Source organism: Daphnia pulicaria, chromosome 1 (assembly GCF_021234035.1).
Source record: "Daphnia pulicaria isolate SC F1-1A chromosome 1, SC_F0-13Bv2, whole genome shotgun sequence".
NCBI classification, from domain to species: domain Eukaryota; kingdom Metazoa; phylum Arthropoda; class Branchiopoda; order Diplostraca; family Daphniidae; genus Daphnia; species Daphnia pulicaria.
In genome coordinates this window covers 17,151,140-17,173,707 of record NC_060913.1, presented here as the reverse complement: position 1 = coordinate 17,173,707, position 22,568 = coordinate 17,151,140, and the positions used below count along the sequence as shown (strand labels likewise).

The window sequence follows — 22,568 nt, the reverse complement described above, 5'->3', positions numbered from 1 at the left end:
CCGTTTTCCTCGTTCCTTTTTACATCTGTTGTGTAGATGTAACTGCCCAAGCATTGAACTGGACATAGGAGCGGGTCGCTCAGCTTGTCGACCAAAATTGTACGCAAAGCACCACTGTGTTGTGCCTTCCTCGGTCATCCAAGGGAAAGACAAACGCCGGAGTTTGAAAACCTCCATGATTGTCGAAGAATGGAGTTCAGCTCCGAGACTCTGAGAAATGATACGAGCGCTAACAGCGTCACTAGCTTTTTTTACAATTGAGTCAAATTTAATTGTTCGATTGGACCCCAAGAAGCCAACAGCGACACCACCGCTTTCACATCTAGAATATTTCGGACGGGGTGGTATCGATTAAAAACCCCTTTCAACAATTGTCTCACAGATGGCAGCAGGCAGTTGTCTCATCGGAATGGATCCCGATCGCTCCAGCGTTGAAGTCAGCATCGTGGATGTTGATGAGGCTATAGGATAAGTTTGCTGCTTGGAGGCCCGCCAAATAATCAGCACGGAGTTTAAAGAAGTCAACACAGGATCCAGATCCCGTCCACGGCACCAACTGACACAACCGCTCCAAGCGGATTGGTAAGCAGCTCGTGTGGAGTTTCCCGTTCCTTCCAGCGGAAGCTCAACCACTTCCTTCGAAAGGCCTTGGTCTTGAAATTGTCACCGGATAACTTCCATTCGATCAGTAGTAGAGGGAGTAGGTGTCCCACTCCTTTCGGTGACGTCAGCAACTTCTTGTTCGTCGTCAGAACTTTTGTAAAATCCACTGTCAGATTCAGCAACAACGGGCACCATGGGGCACTGGGCCATCATCAGCTCACGAAAACTACCGTCCCCGCTCACTGCGAATCTTGCCAAGGCTCCTCGGGAGAAGTCCGAAAACGAAGCCGAAGTCCTCGGGAAGGCGTAGTCTCCAATCCTTCCCATCTCACGAGGAATGCGTCCACTCCGGTTTCTCCTGGTATTGGTGCCCATGCATAAAATTTGGGAAGTTTGCAGTTCTTGGCTGGTAAAAACAGATCCATCTGGTACTACCAATGGTCAATTAGAGTTGAGAACACTGCTTGAATTAGTAACCAGTCGCTGCTGTCTGGTCTCGTTCTCGATTCTTTGTTGGCGATCACGTAGAGGCGGCCCGGGGAGGACCCTGCATTAATCCTAAGATGACCAGTCTCACACCAAGATGAAATCTGGCCGGCTAAAAGAGACAAGGATTTCGAACGGGTGCCTGCTCCTCTGTACGTAACAGACTGCAGCAGTTTACGTAACAGACTGCAGCACTATTATACATCTTTAAAGATATGAATATGTTGGACGCTAACGCCGTAAATGATTGGAGCGCAAAAAGCTCGGCCAGCAACTCCAGTTCATTTATATGTCTCGGCGCGTCCTCGGCTGACCACGGCCCTCGAGCTGTGATTCCGTTACATACTGCTCCCCAACCGGAGAGAAAAGCGTCTGAAAAAAATTGTCATATCCGGTTCCCCCTGAAAAATAACTGAATTCATGTAAAAAAACTGATGAATCCATGCTTTTGATCCGCCAACTAAGGTCTGCTTTAGCTTCTTCTAATAAGACTAAATATTTTTCAAAATTCTGCCTGCATCCAAATTAGGTTCGTCTGGAATTTTCTGGAGTGGGCCTGAGTGAACAGCACGGACGGGATGGCCCAAGAGAAATTGCCCATCACCTTCGTTAGTTCCCTTAATTTAATTATATTGATTTTAGGGCCTGAACGCACAGCTTGTGCGTCTTTTCTCTTTTTTTTCGACGGCAGGATAAAAACCATGGACAGGGAGATTAAATTTATTAAAAAAATTCCAGTGATTGGGCGGGTTAGGGAACGATTTTCCCAGTTAATGAGAAATCCCAGATTTTTAGAAGATCTGACGCTATCTTGACATCCGCCATCAGCCCCTTCCTTATTTTTTCATTCAGGGAAATAGTATCATCCAGATACCTCCTCTAGAGCGCAAGGACGCCATAATCACTTTTAAATTTTTTTTAAATACGCGTGGAGCTGGAGCTAATCCAATGGGAAAACACCAAAATTAATAAGCTATCCACTTCCAACGAAATTTAAAAAAGGGTGGTGGGCGTTGCATACCGGACTGTGAGATATGCGTCCAATAATCCAGTTTGGTCATCTATTCCCCTTTTTTCAACAAGTCTTTTACCCCATTGAGACCTTCCATTTCAAAGTAGGTGTAGCGAATATGAAGAATTTTAAAGCTAATTATTGGCCTATTACACCCCGTCTCTTTGGAATGGTAAAAATTCTATGGAAGAAAGCCTCTGTCTGGGGCTGTCGTGATTGCCTTTTTCCTAAGTAGATTCGCCACTTTCTTGTCGCAAACTGCTTCCATTTGTGGGCTCATTGAGCACTCTCCTGTATCCGTGAATTGAAAGGGTTTTAAAATAAAATCGATGTGAAACCCGGTGTCTACGATTTGCAAGACCTAGGGGTCATTGGTAACCGACCGCCATTTCTAGAAAATAATCGAAGTCTATCGCCTACTGATTGGCCATCTGCGTTAGATGTCAGAAATTGGGTAGAAGAATCGTGAATGACCGGTGCGGAAGTGGATGGAGATCGCCCCGCAATTGCACATGGCATAACATGGTCCACAGAGAAAAACGATGGAGAAGGGACTACCACATACCGTGTTTGATACGCGTGTTTTTACTTCGGCTCTACTTGACGTGATGTTCTCAGGTGCTGCTCTTCGGACTTGTCGGATTTTTTCTGTAGCGTCTTTTGGCTCGAACCTCCGCTCCTATCAAATGAAGCTACTTTTTGTAGCTTTGCGTCCTTGTCTACTGCCTGCAACATGGCAGACCTAAAAGTCGGACCAAAAAGAAGGCTGACCTCCGTCGGCGAAAACTTTGAAGGATCTTTTGGCAAATTCTTGAATCTTGGGTATACACTATTCATAACGTTCGCTCTTCTGTTGATGTTTTTTTTAGATAAAGAAATGGGCTTCTGCCCATAGCTGGATTGCATTCTCCAGCATCCTGCCTTCTTCTGTAGAGGGGTCAATATGGCTCCAGAATGAAAGCAAAGTCCAACGCTGCGGATAATCTGGCGCTCTACCACACCGTCCATCTTCAGACAAGCTAGATGAAATGTTTCTTCCTCGAAAATTGGCTTGAAGGTTTCCCTCAATTCGCTTGTGTGAGCTGCCTGCTGGCTCACCGACATCCAGGATGCTAGCTGAAATGAAGCTTCCTTCGGGAAAACATATGGTGCCTCCGGAAGAGGAGGTGTAGATTGCTGAGATCGTGACGAGAACCTGGTTTGACTAGATCTTGATCTGCTCGTGCTGTCTTGGCGTGATCTGCTACGCCTATATTTTGAGCTTAACTTATAGCGCTACCTTTTTTCTCCACTTCTGTCCCTCCTGTGACGATAGCGATCTCGTGAACGTGAGTGGGACCGAGATCTAGAGCTCTATGAACTATAGCTGGTTGTCTAAGGGGAGAGCGAGAACTTGGGCGTGCCGGTCTACTTCCGAGATCTTGGTTAACTCTAGAATCAATGGAGTTAGAGCCGTCGCTAAATGGCGATGCGGGAGTACCCATGACCGTACTCAGACAAAGCTAAAAATGATCTAGGCGCCCAAGGCGTGAAAAAGACTTGGAAAGGCTAAATAAATAATGTGTCAACAACGTAAAAGTGGTAAAAATGGAGTTATCTTTATGATAATTACGAATTGGAAATGTTTATTAATAAAAGTCTCATAGGTGAGTGCGCCAGTACTATTGATTATGGGTGTGCTTGCAGTCAAACTATGTTCAAATGTGTTTAGGCGATAAAACTGTATCACGGTATGACACAAAAATATCGATAACTGCCATATTATTTTTAATATTCTATACACCGAAGACCCAAACGAAGATCTCTTGATAACATAAAATCGCCTTAAAAATTCGCCAAATATTGATTTTCTAATTATATGTACTGATTCACACAATCTCATTCGTAACTGTGTTGGGCCAGCAAACATGCGGTAGGGACCAAACTCGCACATTCATAGCGTAAACCAGACTGCCGTAAAGGACGAAAAATATTTTGAACAAAGGGGAAAGGAGTGCGACGATCTTTGGTCAGAAGTGATAGTACGCATTACGCGTACAGAAAAAGTCTTCTCAGGTTGTTATGTCTCTTCATGGTTAAAAAAAAGCTTATTATCAATGATATTTTAAAATAGTGAAATAAGAAGAATTTCAGCAGATGGAGGACTCAAAAACAAGATTCCTGTGAAACACTAATGAATTTTTGGTGTAGGGAAACAAGAATCTTGCGAAAAATGGATTCTTATACGTATGCTACCTTGGACAACCAAGTCGTTACAATGAAAGTTAAATTGTAATGGTTTATCGCCTAACAGGATCTTCCCCTTTGTTTGATGGACAGTCCCTCAGCTGTTCTACGTTCCTGTTTCCCACGTTATCCTATTCTGAAACAACTCTCAATGGGGAAACAGACGAATTCCAACATAGTTGGGTTCGGTAGGTGTGTTATTGTATGTTAGGAAAACTTGATTATCCTTCACTGTTTTTTTTTCAAACTAGGATTGGGTACACACTTCAAATACAGCAACCCATCTGTCAGTTACTGAACGCACCGCTGTGATTACCAAATAAATGATTGCTGCTTTCCAAGGTGTAAAGGCAAGTGTCCTAATCAATTCTTATATCAAAGTAGAAAAATAATAGATTGATACTTTTTGTTGTCAAGTCAAATTCAAATATTTTAAACTGTTTTTTATATTTTATAGTATATTAATTTTTTGAAAACTAAACAGTGATGAAACAACATCAAAGGTTTGACATGGAAGTTTATTTAGTGGATCAGGTAGAGTCCATGCGACGAATTCGTCTGAATTTGTAGTGGTTTCATGTCTATAGCTTCTTGCTCCACTCCTCAATGTCGAATCCAAGAAACTACAGAAATTTGATAGCTGGAATAACGGTTTTTGCCCAGCTGGCGTCAACACTTCAGTAACGTTTGGCTTCTAGTACGGCAATTTTCTTCAGCACTCTTCTAATTCCGTCGATTGGATTTTTGCCATGTCCACTTGATCCGAGATTATTTTGATTTTATAAGGTATTCATGGTTTTATTTTGAAATACTATTATTTTGTCTGATGCCTTAAATTTAACGTATTTTCGTGATGCCTTAATAGGCACTTTGACCATACCCCTCCCCTAACCTATCTCTATTTTTTCCAACTTTTGCACACAAGAGCTATTTTTCCTTGTCTTAATTTATAGCCTGGCTAATAACAAAAGAAGAAGATTTTATCGGTGTTGAAACTGAGAACATTTCGTACAAACAATGTATATACACACTGGTGGAAACAAATTGGAAACCATCATAGCAGCCATTGACGACTTTTTATAGAATCATCGTTTGATCATCATTTGATCGCTCGAAACCAAAGCGTTTTCTTCTTCCAGACCAAGGACAAAAATGATCATGAATCTTGTGTTTCTAGTCAGCTATTTTTCTGAAAATTACTTCTTCATTATACAAGATTCATTGCAAGGTTATTACTGGGCAAATGATCAAACAACGATCCTTCCCTTTATAGCCAAAATTGAACGTCCTGACGGGAGCATCTTACACTTAAGCATAGCAGTAAAAAGTTACAATTTCACTCATGGCACCATATCTGTGCAGCAAACTTACCTAAGACCAGTGTTTCAACACCTGATGATCTTAAATAATCTGTCATTAAACAGTCCAATACAAATACTTTACAGACGAGTCCAACGCACAATACAAAAACTAAAAGAAAATTTATAAATTCAGTGTTTTTACGTCACATCACACGGAGTGAAGGCAAATGCGGCAGTTATAAATGGATGCAAAGTGCTATAGCGGTTGCCGACACAAGTTTCATTGCTAAGCGCCTATTAATTATTTTACTAATAATTAGCTTCATCCGGCAATGATGAAAATTTTGCGAAATTTTATATTTTGTCAAAGCCATGTATAATGTTTTTTATTGTTTCTAAATTATTACGTAGCCTGAATTGACCCAAATAATAATAATATTGAGACCCTGATTGTTAGTCTCGATGAAGAAACGAGATAATTTAATGTTTTTTATTTCCCCCTGATGGATATCTGGGTTTGATTCGAGGGTACAAACCAAATGCCAAGAAAAATACACAGTAAAAAAGGTGCAAATCTATTTTTTGCAACAAAAAGCGAAAAATTCACTTGTCATGGAATGACCCAAACAAAAATTCTACCTTTCTGTTATTGTACAAAGGAGCCTATGGAGCTTTCCTCAGAAATCAATATTCAACGGTAGTTTGCATTCTATATAATTCTCCGTCGTGCAAACTGTTATAGTTTAATCCCATTCTTTTCCCTCGTATAATTTTTTTTTACAAAATTAATCTTAGATTTTTGTATCAAAGTTTATCAAGATTTTATTTTTCAAAGGGCTTCTAACTTTTGGAAACATTTAATTTATTATAAGTTCCATATTTGAAGATATTCATTGTTTGCTAATATGAGTTCGTGGGGAGGAGTGGCCACGAAGGCTCCATATTCCAAGCCAATGTCCATTTGTATTCTAATTGGTAACAATAACTGAAGAAAGAGAGCAGAAAGATACTGATTTAGGTTCATCTTATAAAATGTTTTTCTTCTTCTTGGTATATGCTAGAGGCAATTAGCTATTGTTCATATTCGGGAAGTAAAATAAACAAAGTAAAATAAATCACCTAAGAAATTTGGTAGTAAAAATGGTTGTAAATGAAATTTGATACTTTTATTTTAGAATTACTTAACTTCGTGTCGTTCATAGGGGTTTCTAATTCCGTCAATGACAAAAGTCATTTTCATTCCTGATTTTTTTAACTGACATAGGGGATTAGAAATATACGAGCGTAGTTGTTCATTTAAGATCTGATTCAGTAGGATTTTTTTTAACGCAACAGATCATTATGAGCTCTTTTTCCTTTCTATTTTCACTCTCTGATCAGATAGCATCTCCTGAAAATTTTTTATAAAAATAAATAATACTATAACAACCTATAAAGCAACTAAAAAGCTACACATAAAAATAAAATAAGGTGGTACAACTTGTAAAAATTTGGAAACGATAGTGTTTTCCAAGGCCAACACTAAAGTTCAATTGTGGAAGCCAAAATGTTGTCCATGACAAAGGAAAAGTTTACTTTTTTAAAATAACCAGACCTTATTTATTATGATTTGATTATTACAATAGTTTAACTATTAAGTTGGTATCGGCCATTTTAGTATATTCTTTGATTCGAAGGAACTATATTCCACGCAAATCTCTTCTTTTTATTTAGGGATCCCTTCCACGAGTATTCCAACGCATTAGACCATCCCGTGCAAAGCTCACTTTTCTAATGTGCTAGGAGCAGCTAGAACGTGTTAACCGACCAACATCACCAACTTTTGTAACGGAGCATTGTTGCAGGATTCATTCCACAGCACACGATGTTGCTGTCGATGGTTCTGAGGTAGCCGCTTAGTTCGTCGTAGTCGCTGTAATGGTCAATAAAACTGGATGTCTATAAGCATCCAACTAAGTCGTACATGCAGCTGCTTTTCCGTTTTTATTCCAACTCCAAGAATCTGCTCCAAGAACCTTCGTCTTATAGTACTATAGACCTTTTTCCATTTGGTTCGGGTTACAGCCTGACAGGTTACAGTACATGGCCTTACGTGGGGTATTGACCGGATCAAGCAAAGTCTGCAGCAAGTTTCGGCTATCCCCCGCCATGGTGCGCACTAGTCGACTAGCCGCACGACTTTTCGCTCTACTTACCCGAACCAAATGGAAAAAGGTCTATAGCAAGTTAGAACTCTTCTAAACATTACACCAACCAATCTATATATCACTTATATTGTTATATTCTATGTATACCTTGAGAAAACGGGTTTGACTTCGCGTACATCTTATCATGTCAGGAGAGCTTACAGAAAAATCTTATAATATTATTAGTAGTGTTTGTGTGTGTAGCGAAACTTTTTATTGCAGATTCCTCCGTCACACAAAGTTTCGCTATACTCCGTAATTAACGTTGCGTTCCTTCCAGTGTAAACGCACCTTTAGAAGCTTGTTAAAAAGGCAGAGAAGCAGTAAACGAACTTCATTGTAGTTAAATTGCTCTTAATGCTAAAAATAATAATTAAAATTTCCACCACAATTGGTTTTTCCATAATATTTTAACAATAGTTTAATTCCACGTAATTTTTTCCGCGGGTCAAATCATTAACACTCACTCATTAATTGGGCAAAAGGAAAATAATTTTTCTGTTACTGGTGACGAACCGGAGGTAATATGTTATGTAGGAGGGAATGAGGGATTTTTTGGAAAACATTTAAATCGAATTTCCGAGAAAAGTTTCGAAGTAGTTGTCAACCCGCGAAACTCACGAAATTTCCCATTTCTCTGAGACGACGCCATTAAAGTTGTCTGATATTATTTCACTGTTTGGTGACGCACGTTGTTAGCACTACGCAACAACAATCCAACACTTCCCGTCGTCTGCACTTTGGACATTGATGCCAATTTCAGAATTTTAAAATTAGTTGTAGTAATAAATGATGTAAATAAACCCCCGAAGGAACGGGACTCATATTGCGTTATAAAAAAAATTATCCGTATCTTGGTGGTAGAGAAATGGCCTGGAATGGCGTATATCAATGGATCGATCCTCACATGGGTCATAACTCTTCTAGAAACTAAAAACCCTTAACATTTTGACAAAATGATTTTCATGTTTAACAAGCGATCCATGACTCAGGTAGACCGAAATCCCGGAGCAGCTTTCCAGATTTATATCCGGAAAAGGAATTTGAAATATAAAAAATATATGTTGTCATTTTTGTCTCTACACGCCGGATTTACTTGCGTTTGCAGAAAGACGAAATTCCCACCCGTTTACGAGATATTAAGCGTTAAAGTTTGAGTTTTTTTTTTATTTATCAGAAATGGGGGGTACTTTGACATCGCTTTTCTGAAAGGAAAAGGGGCTATAGCAGAAACTTATTTTATAGAAAGGTTTATTGCTATCTCAACCATTAAAATCCAAAAGGAATTTTCTTTCCGGATTTTATTGGTTGAGATATGACTAATTTCCTGAGAGGCTCATTTTTCCCTTTTCCCTCTCTGCCTGGCAGCCATATTTTGTACTCACTGCCGCGCTCCTTCCGGAAGCAAGCAGAAGGTTTTATCTGTTGGCCTTCATTTTAGACCCATAGAAGTCATATCGGCCTTCATATTTAGTGGAACTAAGCTGGTTTCCGCAAGGGGCGCAAAGGAGAGTTAAAAAAAAAGTTGTATAGATGTTATTCCAACTTAAAAGTAGTAGTCGAGTAAAAGCAGAGATAAGGAGATGGGCCACTCTGTGTAAAGTCCAGCAGTCGACTTCCCCCCCCCCCCTCCTCCTTCTTTTCGACTGCCCTGCTCCTTTCGGCGAGCTCCGGAAGCTTTACCTTACTTGGTGGTAGGGGCGCTCCTGAAGGGGGAGAACTACTGGGAAATGCTTCCGGAGCTCGCCGAAAGGAGCAGGGCAGTCGAAAAGGAGGAGGAGGGGGGAAAAAGTCGACTACTGGACTTTACACAGAGTGGCCCATCTCCTTATCTCTGAGTAAAAGTCGTGCGCAGTTTACGCCGATGCGCACCACTGCGGCCGATAGCAGAATGAAATTTTTATTACGCTTGACACTTAACGTAGGTACAATCCTTTGTTCCAGAACTGTCTGCTTCTCGAACAAAGGATTGTACCTACGTCATCTGTCAAGCGTAATAAAAATTGTCGTTCTGCTATCGGCCGCAGTGGTGCGCACCGGCGTAAACTGCGCACGACTTTTTGGCATGTCTACTACTTTTTGGTTGGAATAACATCTATAAGGAGGATTCAAAACAAAAATTAATTATTTTTCATGCTTCTAGGCCTTCTACCCTATTGTTGATGAAACTATTACCATTATTTATATCAAAATTGTTTATAACTTGTGGTGTACTCGATTGATAGCGGATGGACTCGAACTGTAGCGTACTCGATTTTTGATTATCGATTCGATCTCGATCACGCTCTATAAATTGAAAAATTGGTGTGATGTCATAGATAAAGACCACGGGTCTTTATAATTAGTGGTCTTTAGGTCAACCGCTTCCTCTTGATCAGAAAAAAATAAGCGATCAATCGTGATAAACTAATCGATCGCGTAAACTGGTTTTCAGTATGTTTGGCACCTAGATGGCACCGGCGTTTCTCCCTTTTTCAAATTCTTCTGAACAAATACTTAAATTTCTCGTTATATTAATTATCAGTAATAGAAACATTTAGTAAGCCAATAACTATTTTTTTTTTTTTGTAAAATCTGATTTACCCACAAAAAAATTATAGAGGCAACATACGGATCGTCGATTATCGTCCAAGACTCCTGTCTTTATTTTACAGCAGTCATGGCTCATGGGTTTCGACTTTGGACTTGGATTGACTGTTGAGTGTTGAGTCATCAATGATTGAGACATCAAGTTGACTCAGTGCAACTCAGTGAATTAAGTTGACTGTTGGCCACTACAAAAAAATCTCTTTACTTATTAATAACACCCTTTGGTATCGGGCAGTTTAAAAAACGTATTGTACTTGAGTGAATTCTATTTATAAACGTTTAGTCGCGTTTAGTCTACACAATGGCTTATCAGCACTATCAAGGGCCGGGTGCGGTTCCAGCTGCTCCAAATCGTGATTTTCTTTGGCAGGTGTTTCAAAGGTTAAACAATTTTGTTGTGGGTTAAATTCAGGGAGAAAATTACAACTAAAATATATTTATTGAAATTTTTAGAGTTGACAAAGATAGAAGTGGAGCAATAACTGCCCAAGAGCTGCAATCAGCTCTATCCAATGGAACATGGGCTCCATTTAACTCGGAAACTGTTAGACTTATGATTGGTATGTGTTTGACAGCTGTATGAGAGGCATTAATGATAATTTTGTATCCCTTTGTACTAATGTTCCGTTTTGAATTGTGCACTACTACAGGTATGTTTGATCGTCAACAAAGAGGAACTATTTCCTTTGAAGATTTTGGAGCAATCTGGAAGTATGTCACTGATTGGCAAACTTGCTTTAGAAGTTTTGACAGAGATAATTCGGGGAACATTGATGGCAATGAACTAAGAACAGCACTTACAAGTAGTTTGTCATTAAAGTTGGCTGACAATTTTTAAATATACTAAGTGTTCTTTTGTGTTAATATAGGTTTCGGCTATCGTTTGCAAGACGGAACTCATCATATGTTGCTTCGAAAATTCGATCGTATGGGAAAAGGAACGATATATTTTGATGATTTCATTCAGTGTTGCATCGTTTTACATGTAAGAAAGATTTTTACATATCTATGATTTAAATGAAAGTATCATTTTTTCATATATCTATATTGTTTTCAATGACAGAACTTGACTTCAGCGTTTCGTCAATTCGATACCGATCAAGACGGTGTCATTACTATCGGATATGAACATTTTCTTCAAATGGTCCTCAACACCCGCGTATAAGTTTCAGCTAATATACCTAAGCTACTAAATTTACCACTTCTTTATTGCTGTTTGTGTATGTTTCTTTGCTCATATAGAGATTCTGTAACAGCCAATATCTTGATTTTTCCTGGCAGTTGATTGAACTCTTCTCCCTTTTGAATAAACTTGCATATGAAATGTTATTTTACTGTGATATAACTACTGTGTGAATCAGTATAACACCTTGTGTGCGATCTGATTGCTTGATAATATTGTTGCTCAAGGATCAGCATCAATCGTACACAGCAACGGAACTTTTCGTAATAGCACACAACGCACTGTAAACAAACTACAGCAATAGGGCATCTATTTCGTATCTGTCGTGTAAAGATAAAGCGATATAATCAAGATAAAATGAGTCATTTTAGAAGGTCTGTTATGCCAGCGCATTGTCGTAGAGGTAAAGTGTGCCTGCCCTATTCTATTCGACTTTTTTAACATGTTTCCAATATTTTTTCCCTGACAATCCAGAAAATAGAATACGGAAATAGAATTTAACCATGAACAAAAATTGATGTTAGTAAAAGTGAGTGATTATTTAGCTTATCATTCACTTCTGCAACTTTATATGTTCAGATAGTACGTATATCTTTTTTGGGCGTAAACGGGAAGTTTACGAGGGTACGAGTAATTTATTGTCATTGTAGTCAGGTTTGTCCTCAAATCGACATAACCCATACTTATTAGCCTACGTCACCAAATTGTAATAGAAAATATTTCCGCGATGAATGTATAGGATAGTTGGCAACATTACAGAACAGTTTATTAATTATAGCATTTGTGTTAATAGTAAATATTTAGCAGTCGTATTGTTATTCAACAACTTCATTTTTATTGAGCGCACGTTATTTCGTTTATACATGTAGCCTATCTTGGACCTTTATTTTCTGTACCGTTAATTCTTTATTCATCATCGTGGTATTCTAGAATAACCAGACGCATTTAGTTTCATGATATAAGTTATTTTATTTTATTTTTTTAGATTGATGATGCGATAAATCAAACGTTCTGACTTCTGAGTTATCGTGAAAAATGGAGGCATGCAAAGACCTTTTACCCTATGTTTCGAAATTTTACAAGGGTGCTACACATATTTCAATATACACTGTTACAATTTACTCTTTTATCAGAACAATCAATTCAAACTTCTTTTTTTTTTTACTCCTGAACTCATAACGCACAGCCATCACAATAACTGATTGTCTTATAGGCTAGTCCAAACTCCAAACTAGCTATATGAATGTTTGAATAAGACATTAACATTGGAAAAGTAATTGGTGCTTAATGTTTAGTGTGTTTTATTACATTATTTTGCGTTCAAACAACATACAATCACGAAAGAGATGCGCACTTAAGATCAATTCATGGCGTCAGTCTGTTTCCTGGGCAAATACAAAAATCCTGTTTATATTATATTGGTAATAAAATTTTCCAATTATAGGACTAATATCCTTTTACGATTGTAATTCATGCGAGATATCATCGGATGCGTAAAGCGTTACAGATGCTATAAGGTTATTTGGCATCACCTTACATTCAAAAAGAGAAATTCATTAAAAGCTTTCAGTATTTTAGGAATCTAAAAATCGTTATTCACCTCGAAAATAATATCCTCAACCCCGTAGCAGAACGTAGAACCGAAGGGGTTTGTTGTATTCGTCGATGACGATCGATGTAAAACAATCGGACGTGAACTAGGCTGCACTTTCTCACAAACTTCATCCCAACGTGAATAAGCAGATACCTACATTCGTAAATAATTTATGACATTGGTTTCACGAAAGAACATATATGTGAATTGAAAACCAACAGTGATAAATGTCGGCGATAAATCGACCAATCTCGAATTATCGACGGAAGTGGCCTTGGTCGGCAACTGGAGCTTAAACTCACATCGGTGATACCTAATTGAGAGAGAATTTAAAAAAATAATAATTAAGCATTGACCAGCTCCCACGCATTCACTGCAAAATGTTTCACTTACATATTGAAATTGTAATGTCCTGGATAATTCGTATGCAGTACGAACTTCTTCAACTTGTGATATTTCCCATCGAATAAAGCATCCTTTTTTAAAACGGGAAATTTGTAATGAAACTTTTAAAAATGAAATCTAGAATAATTTTAAGTATACTAATCCAAGAGTGAAGTAGTTGTAAAAATAATCCGAAAAAGAAGCTGGAGCTCGACGATGCGCCTGTGGACTGTGAATCCTCATTTTGTCTTCGTCCTACCATCGACGATAAGAATTAAATTTATAAAGTGCATGTACATATATTTGCACATTTTACTTTATAAAACACGCGAGATGGAGCTCCCAACAGCGTAAGCACATCTTCGGCAGAAGCTCCAAAAAATAATTCCTGGACACAGGCATGTCGTCTAGGTTCCAATACTTGAGATGGACCTAAAACGCAAAATTACATTGATTTGAAAGTTAGTTTCTAAATTTATCAATGTTTGAGCCGAACCTTCACAAATAATGGAGAGCTTGATACCAGAAGTACATCCATTATGACGAATAACTTCGAGCCATTGCAGATAAGGATGAGAAAAAAAGCAGGATATCGGTAGCGAAGGTGGTTTGCTGTCAACCAAGCTGTTTCCACTGAAAATGAACATCTTTGTTGCTATAGGAGACGCGCCGTTGGTGAATTGAAGCGATCCAAGTCCTCGAACGTATCTCGGTTCGCTAGCCTGTTCAACTGGAAAGGTAAAAGATAGGCCACGGAAATTTAGAGTAAAGATTCTTTTCTCAGGATCATATATTCCAGGGTGTGTAGCTCCAAAAGAATGATCTATTTGATCTATGGTTGGGATAACATCAGTTGAATTGAAAACCAGGCCACTATATCAAAATAGGGCATGATTATTTCTCCTAATCTTGTCTAAATTTTAAAATATTTTTACTATTACCAGTATTTCAGTTTGATGAGATTCATGGCAAAAATCTCAATCACTTTTAGGCGCTGTGAAACTGAATCAAATAAAAGGCGAATTCCATCCAAAGTAAGACTTAAAATAAGGTCAGAAGCCAAAGGGTCCTATACAGCAAATAACATGTATGTTCACGAAGTTTGTGTGTGTATGCTAAAAGATTTTACTTACATTCTCATTATATATTACTTGGACTCTCTTCATAACTGCTACCTGAGACATGCAGATGCAAACTGCTTGAGAAAACTGCATTCCTATAATGAAGATTGAAAAGTACACAAACCAATATAAGTATACTGTGCGATTCCGTATGCTTGTGTACACTCAATGGCATAACGAATATTTTGCAATTCAAGAACCAAAAACGATTACTAATCTCAGAGAATTTTTTCCTCTAAACCTTACCTAATATAAACTCCCAATGTTCGCAACCCAACGATCTCTCAGGGATTACTTCTAAATCAAGCATCTTAAGATTAAGAACTTTGCAATATTGTTGAAACGTAATTTCCGTTCAGTCGTACCCAAAACTGAGGACTGAAAACGCTGAAAACAATAATAATGTTTTGGTTTTTCTTTGTTGTGGAACAGCCGTCATCTAGTGGAGAAAAAGGCAACCAATGTAAATATGTCAAATTCCGTTCCCAAACAGCTGTTGAAGGCTATACAATCGATCGACAATCCAAAATCCAATGTCCATTCTAATATTCAGACTTTCAGAGTTTAATTAAGTAGTTCGGCGGTTTTTGTGGTAGCTGTTGTCCATTAGAATCACGTTGTTGTATCTCAGTCACGTTTACTAGTAATTTGCTACTAATTTTGTAGATAATTTCTTTTGTTAATCAATACTCTTCAAAAGCTGGAATGTCGAGGTTGCTGTTAGCATTAATTAAACGGTAAGATTTCGATTCTACCTTGAATACTTCTGTGAAACCTACAAATATTATCTACTGCAATTATTCGGCATAATTTCTTTTTGAGGTTTCTGGTTGCGGAAGTTTGATATTATATTTTTGGCTTCGATTGAGCTGCTATTCTTCGTTTCGTTTTTTATGGTAGCTAGCTGTCGTTTGAATTTGTTAATTTTTTCATCGTCTTGTAATCTAGTAGCTAACTTCTATTAATATTTAATGCCAAATTATCCTGCAGTAAAGATATTTTCCCGTTCATATGTTTACTTGTTGTGCTATAATTTGCCGATCTTTCGTAAAAGAAGGGAATTTTTGTTTAACCTTAAGGAAAAAGATTTTTTCCCCGCCCACGCCCCACGGCAACTATAAATTTGTCACGTAGACCAAAAGTGGCTAAGAAACCATGCACCATTGCAACTGAAATAGACAAACTGACAGAGAAATGAATTAGATTATACTGTCCTTAAAGGGGATTTTTTTTTCATATGAATTTATTCTTTTATTTTTTTCAGAATTTTTTTGGCTTTTAAAAAAATCAAGGGGTTAAGCAATTGAAATGTACAGTACTATTTCCTTATTTTAAGCCAAATTTATTTATTTTTTAAATTTTGGGGTAGGCTAGGCTTTCTTTTTTTCTTACAGGCCAAATTCAAAGGCGAGGGACTGAAGAATCCAGGAAACGGCTTTTCACACTCATCTCTTCCCCCTTTTTTCTTCCCCTTATCTTCTCCTTATCAGCTCAAGTGGAAATATTGTTTTTATTTTATTTTGAATACAATTTTAGTTGCGGAGCCCTTGAAAAAAAAAATGAGTCTACGGGCTAGTAATGAAGGCCAATTATTCCGTTATATTGAGAAAGGCTGAATAATTTAAACCTCGGTACTTGCTCCATTTCTTGTTGGTTTCGGTCTACAGTTTGGTCGATTTGATAAGTGATACCATGCGTTATCGACTTCAGTAGCATACTGTATTACTGTAGCTATGGCTGCATATGGTGACCATTCATTACGTCACAGCTGTCTGCTGTTTTTTCCTTCGCTGATGTCCTTGGCTCACGAACAACAATCCAAGGCAAGGAATTACTGCGATCAGTGCCTTAAGCGTTCTTTTTCCTAACAGAATCCTTACAATTCTTGATTCTTCGATCAAACTTTTCTGTTCTAAAGGGCATAATTCTTGGGAAATAAGAAATGTTGTATCAAATCTGCCGTAGCCGATTCCTTTGCTGTACCAAAACATTTAGCGCTAAATTTGAACTGGAAGGACCTGTTGCTTGATTGAAAAACAAATACCCCCACACAACGAGAAACCTTGTAAAGATGTGCTACTCATTTCGTATCGAACGTTGCTTTTTTCGGCTCTCCCTGTTTCATTGATATTCATAGTACGTATGTTTAAAAAATGTTTACCGCGGTCACGTAGTCGCTATCGGCTCTCCTTGGTAGACCTTCATCGTTGCGAAATTTGTTTTTCTCCACTGGTTGTTTACGTCTTTGTTTTGAAGTCAACAAGAGACGGATACCGGCCATAAGTAGAATTGAGGGAAGGTCCTAGGGTTCAGCTGCTTTTGGGTGTTCGAGTTTTTTTTTTAAGTGGATGGAGGGGGGGGGGGGGGGTCGGGTGAGCATCAGAATCGCCGCATCATTTTTTTACTTACATAACACAGCGTGATCATAGCATGTTTTGCTTTCTTCACGAGATCAAAATTGTAGATGAGAAAGCCAGCGAATCTTACGTCTAATGATTCCATAAATGAAAATTTTCCACAGCAATCTTCAAGCTTGTCCGGTTAATCCATTAAAGCGCATTTGGACTCAAATACGGGAAAACACTTTTTATAGTCGTAGGTGAAAGTCACGAAAATTGTCTCTCGTACTTAATTAAACTACACTTTTTTTTTTTTTTTTTTTTTTGTGGGGGGGGGGAGGAATTACAAGGCAAACAGGTCGAACGATTTTTTTTTGTTCCTTATTTTACCTGCAAAAACTTTAACTAGAAAACAAAAAAAACAAAAAAAAAACAACACATTGTAGACATGCATGACGATTGGACGGACTTCCAGGAAACCTTTAGTCTGCATATTGCCATACCACACATCACTTGCAAATTCTACTTGCATAAACTTTTGGATTTTGTTTTTCTATTTTCTAGTGATGGGACGTGACGCGATTCACGTTTTGTGTTGTTGACGTGTTTACTTGCTTTAGACTTACTACTTGAAATCATGTTTAGACTGCTGTTTCTTGTTTTGTTCAACAATTTCGCAATCGAAGTGTTTTTCTGTGTTGTTTGTATCGGCTCTGTCTGCACGGGTCGACTACGAAATGTGGAAGTTGAATGCTCCACTTATTGACTTAACCTGAACCCATTTCGTATCAATGCGTCTGTATACATTTAATAGTGTGTCAATGACGAGAGCAATGCTGCACGATTTTTTTGGGAGAATAATACAAATTGCTAATTGAATAATGCAGGTTTAATTTACAATGAAAAATAGATTCAGTCAACGGAATGAAATGATTAGCTTACCGGAGTCTCCGGAAGAGAGTGACAAACTCATTCGCATTTTCGTACGTCATTTCATTTGTGACGGCCTAATTCAATTGGGAACGTAAACAACTATTATTTTCTGGTTGTTTGTGATCTCCCAAGGTTATCTCCGCGTGAGTTGCCGACCAATCGTAGAAAGGGGCTCGCCCCTCTCGTGCTTTCGCTGGAAAGCTGTAGGTGAGGTCTAGAGTATAAAAGCGCTCTCACATAGTATGACAGAAGACACAGACTGTCTACTATCCAAAAAGTTCGCAAATATTTCAGCGGTAGCAAAAAGTGCAAGAACAAATAGCACTAAAAGCAGTGATTTAAAAAAAAAAAAATGTCTCTTACACCAAATTATGCTCCTTGGTAAGATTGACTCCAATTTTTCCGATGGATGTCATGCTCTTGTTCTGGCCTGTTTCTTGGCTTACCTATTCAGGTCCACCCTCTCCCTAATTGGAAAATTAATTTCTTTTTTTGGTTCGCAGTTCGAATTTCGTGACGTCCCAAACCAAAGGATGTCGTCTTCCATCGGCAACGTTCAATCGTTCGCTGAGCATCCTTGAAACTGCGGAAGCGAAGTCTCTACCAAGCAAAGTAAAAATATCATTCTAAAATTAAATGTGTCTGATTATTAGAATAGTCCTGAATTGTTAACTTCTTTAAACACATTTATTTATAGGTTCGCAGTTTTGTGGAGGATTGCGTCAAACTCTGCCAACCCAGTCAAGTTCACATTTGCAATGGATCAGAGCAAGAAAATAGATCGCTGATCCAACAAATGCAGCAACAGGGCATGATTGAATCATTGCCAAAGATGGAAAACTGGTAAGATGGTTTTTTTTTGGTTTTTGCGTGGTGTTTTCCAATCGGGACTGATTATTTCCTCCTTTTTATTATTTATTAATTCTTGTAAAATTTATACTTTATATCTAAATTGTGTATTTTAGTTGGTTGACTCGCACCGATCCCGCCGATGTAGCTAGAGTTGAGAGCAGAACATTTGTTGTAACTACTAAACGTAGCGATGCCATCCCGAACCGTATGGACGGCGTTGCCGGACAACTTGGAAATTGGATGTCTCCTGATGATCTTCCCAAAGCCATTCAAGAGCGTTTCCCCAACTGCATGAAAGGTTAGAAACAAGTCTGTCTACTTGCGTGGACATGTCTCTCACGAGTCACGTTTTATTCAGTCGAATCAAAAATCAATTGTTAATTAAAATATATCGCTGAATTTAGGTCGCACAATGTACGTCGTTCCGTTCAGTATGGGTCCGGTCGGGTCACCGTTATCGAAGATTGGAATTGAATTAACAGATTCTCCTTATGTGGTTGCTTCCATGCGCGTTATGACTAGAATGGGCCAGCAAGTGCTTGAAACATTGGGAGAAGGAGATTTTGTCCGCTGTCTACACTCTGTTGGTAGCCCACTGCCAATGACTAGACCTCTGATAAACAGCTGGCCGTGCAATCCGGATCAAACCATCATTATTCAGTATATATTATCATTGAATGATTCCAGTGATGAAAGCACTATTCATAAATACCATTTTTTTAGGTGCCCCGAAACCAGTGAAATTTTATCATTCGGCAGTGGCTACGGTGGCAATTCTCTTTTAGGAAAAAAATGTTTCGCTCTTAGAATTGGTTCAGTCATAGCCAAAAGAGAAGGATGGCTTGCCGAACACATGCTTGTAAGCATTTTAATAATATTACATCATTAAATTTTTAATATCCTATTTTACCAATTATTTGTTTAATTTCCTAGATTTTAGGAATAACCAATCCACAAGGCCAAAAGAAGTACATCGCAGCTGCATTTCCTAGTGCCTGTGGCAAAACTAATCTTGCAATGTTAACCCCAACTTTACCAGGTTAGTTGTTTGAGTTGATTTCCTAATTAAATTTTGTGCCTGCATCCCTTTTAAAAAATCTGCGCTAAGTGATTTTGAAAAGCATAGTGTTGTTAAACTTTCTAACAACTCTTAAAAATTGATGTAATGTGTAGGCTATAAAGTTGAATGTGTTGGTGATGACATTGCATGGATGCATTTCGACAAAGAAGGACGTTTGCGAGCCATCAATCCGGAAAATGGATTTTTTGGTGTTGCGCCTGGAACCAACTATGCGACCAATCCTAATGCATGCTATAACTTTTTTTATACGTTTAGAGCACATTTAATTAAAGATAATATCATTGTGTCATTATAGGCTATGCTCACCATTCAAAAAAATACGATTTTTACGAACGTTGCAAAGTACAAAATAACTTTCTATTTTTATTTATTTTGTTCTTAATGTTTTGCATTGCATTGTTCATCATGTTTTGTTTTATTTTCACTTTTTAGGACGAGTGATGGAGGAGTTTTCTGGGAAGGCTTGGAGAAAGAAGTTACTGGTGTTGATATAACAAGTTGGTTGGGTGACGCTAACTGGACCAAGAGCTCGGGAAAACCGGCAGCCCATCCGAATTCCAGGTAAGTTTCCCGAACGCAAGTAAAATTATCTGGATGCAAGTTTAAGTGTTTGTTTTTTATAGATTTTGCGCACCAGCCAGTCAGTGCCCAATCATTGACCCTCTGTGGGAAAGCCCCGAAGGAGTACCAATAGATGCAATTTTGTTTGGAGGTCGCCGCCCGAGAGGTGTACCGTTGGTTTACGAAGCTCTAAATTGGAAACACGGAGTTTTCGTTGGCGCCTCTGTCAGTTCGGAAGCCACCGCTGCAGCTGAACACAAAGTCCGTTTCAATTTTTGTCCTTCATACTTATCCTTAAATAGAAATATTTCTTTAACTGTTAAAAATTGCTGAAAATTACAGGGACGATCAATTATGCATGATCCTTTCGCTATGCGTCCATTTTTCGGGTATAACGCTGGTAATTACTTGGGTCATTGGCTGAGTATGGAAAAGCCTGGTCGAAAACTTCCCAAAATCTTCCACGTTAATTGGTTCCGACGAAGCACCGATGTAAGTCTCAATATTCTTGTACTTTCTGCGTGCGTTTACATGTTACCTCCTGTTTTATTTTTGCATTTTTCTCCGCTAAAATCACGCTTTTTCAAATAGGGTTCTTTCTTGTGGCCTGGATTCGGTGAAAATTCCAGAGTGCTTGATTGGGTTCTGAAGCGGTGTGATGGAGCCGATGTCGCTGAATCCAGCCCAATTGGGTTAATTCCCAAACAAGGTTCAATTGATACGAATGGATTAAAGGAACAAGTCAATTGGGAAGAGTTGTTCTCCTTGCCAAAGAACTTTTGGCAAGACGAAGTGCTCGACTTAGAGAAATATTTTAGCGAACAATTTGGCAATGACTTGCCGAACGCTATTGCTGAAGAGTTGCACAAGTTGAAACAGAGAGTAAATCAAATGTAGGAGTTCTTTATTCTCTTACTTCTTTTAATTACGAACATTCCACTTTCATAATATGGTACTTGAAGCCAGAGATAAATACAAATATTTTACATTTCGATTTGATCTAAATCCCCCCCCCCCCCCACAAAAACTCCAATGTCATGACGGCACACATATATTCCTCGGAAAATTTGCAGCTTGAAAAATTTCTTTTTATACTAGACTCTTAGTTAGTCTATATCTGTTTCTGAATGTTATCGCGTGGGACCTTATTTTTCCATGTATAATTCGTACACCTTCATTTTGTACGCGATCCAATAATTGAAGTTGTGTTCAACGAATTATTTGTCAGTACTACCCGCCAGATTGGTAAACGCTCCATTTGTCTCGAATTTTTCTCCTCTTCAAAATGTTGCATCGCTTTCCATGGAATCCTGACAAAATATACTTCTTTATATTGATAAATATCGAATTATCGATGTTGAATTTTTTTACGTTTGTGTGAATTCCAGGTGAAAACGACCGATACGTGTGGCGACCATTTCGCGGATTGACGCCAATAGGCTCATCCAAATCGTTATGGAATAAAATGCTCTTTATAGAGCAGTCCATGTTTCATCTCATTTGTGTAAAAAATGGCCCAATCCGCGTACAGCGTTTTAAAGATGCTGTACGCTGATTGGCCATTTTGGACACAAATGAAATGGCAACGCAGGATGTTAGACTGCTACATAGGGATTTAAAAAAAAGTTAAGCGTACTGGGAAACGGACACTGGCTACTTCCGCGACACTGGCTGCCCCGACACCGGCTACTAGCTACCTATAGGGCTATAACGGTACGGTAACCCCGGCGGTAATCCCGGGCTGTAACCCGGGATATGAAATCCCGGGCCACTGCCCGGGTTGAAACAAATTAGAACCCACTGAGGTATTATTTTTACGGGACGGGCACCGGGACATTTCATCGGGTCCGCTAGTGACGTGCGTCTAGCCGATATTTACCCGGGCCATAACCCGTGTCAGTTTATTTGGTATTTCCCGTGAGGCGATCCGGGACGAGCCACTTTTTGCTTTTCTCCCAACCCAATCAAATTCATGATTTAAAAAAAAATAACATCCCATGTTTGGGGTGTTTCATTTCCGCAATATTAAAATAAAATGAACACGGCGTATAGATAGATATTTATAGGTTCGTTTATGTCCCAATAGTACTTTGATTTATCTATTTAAAACAAATCTA

General features: G+C 38.5%; 3 protein-coding genes across 4 annotated transcripts; 2 read left to right on the top strand and 1 right to left on the bottom strand.

Annotated features, from left to right (window-relative positions):
• The first annotated feature begins 10,471 nt into the window (after nt 1–10,471).
• Nucleotides 10,472–11,732, top strand: LOC124320762 (programmed cell death protein 6-like). Its single transcript, XM_046783651.1, has 5 exons — nt 10,472–10,784; nt 10,857–10,963; nt 11,054–11,206; nt 11,273–11,388; nt 11,467–11,732. The coding sequence occupies exons 1-5, from the start codon at nt 10,705–10,707 to the stop codon at nt 11,566–11,568; spliced, it is 558 nt and encodes a 185-aa protein (XP_046639607.1). The 5' UTR covers nt 10,472–10,704; the 3' UTR covers nt 11,569–11,732.
• A 1,138-nt stretch (nt 11,733–12,870) lies between these two features.
• LOC124320673 (PHAF1 protein CG7083-like) lies at nt 12,871–15,057 on the bottom strand. Its single transcript, XM_046783532.1, has 11 exons — nt 14,932–15,057; nt 14,698–14,780; nt 14,506–14,633; nt 14,061–14,437; nt 13,881–13,996; nt 13,724–13,819; nt 13,574–13,656; nt 13,400–13,493; nt 13,187–13,333; nt 13,048–13,118; nt 12,871–12,971 (listed from the first exon to the last, which is right to left on the bottom strand). The coding sequence occupies exons 1-11, from the start codon at nt 14,993–14,995 to the stop codon at nt 12,947–12,949; spliced, it is 1,284 nt and encodes a 427-aa protein (XP_046639488.1). The 5' UTR covers nt 14,996–15,057; the 3' UTR covers nt 12,871–12,946.
• A 128-nt stretch (nt 15,058–15,185) lies between these two features.
• Nucleotides 15,186–21,622, top strand: LOC124321002 (phosphoenolpyruvate carboxykinase, cytosolic [GTP]-like). Of its 2 annotated transcripts, none has more exons than XM_046783914.1 (13): nt 15,186–15,422; nt 18,461–18,569; nt 18,655–18,800; nt 18,923–19,107; nt 19,214–19,469; nt 19,533–19,668; nt 19,743–19,848; nt 19,983–20,116; nt 20,186–20,232; nt 20,323–20,451; nt 20,514–20,712; nt 20,794–20,943; nt 21,043–21,622. In XM_046783914.1, the coding sequence occupies exons 1-13, from the start codon at nt 15,391–15,393 to the stop codon at nt 21,346–21,348; spliced, it is 1,935 nt and encodes a 644-aa protein (XP_046639870.1). In that variant the 5' UTR covers nt 15,186–15,390; the 3' UTR covers nt 21,349–21,622. The 2 variants fall into 2 exon arrangements, with proteins under 2 accessions (XP_046639870.1, XP_046639871.1); XM_046783915.1 differs by lacking the exon at nt 15,186–15,422 and adding an exon at nt 18,204–18,338.
• The last annotated feature ends 946 nt before the right edge of the window (nt 21,623–22,568 follow it).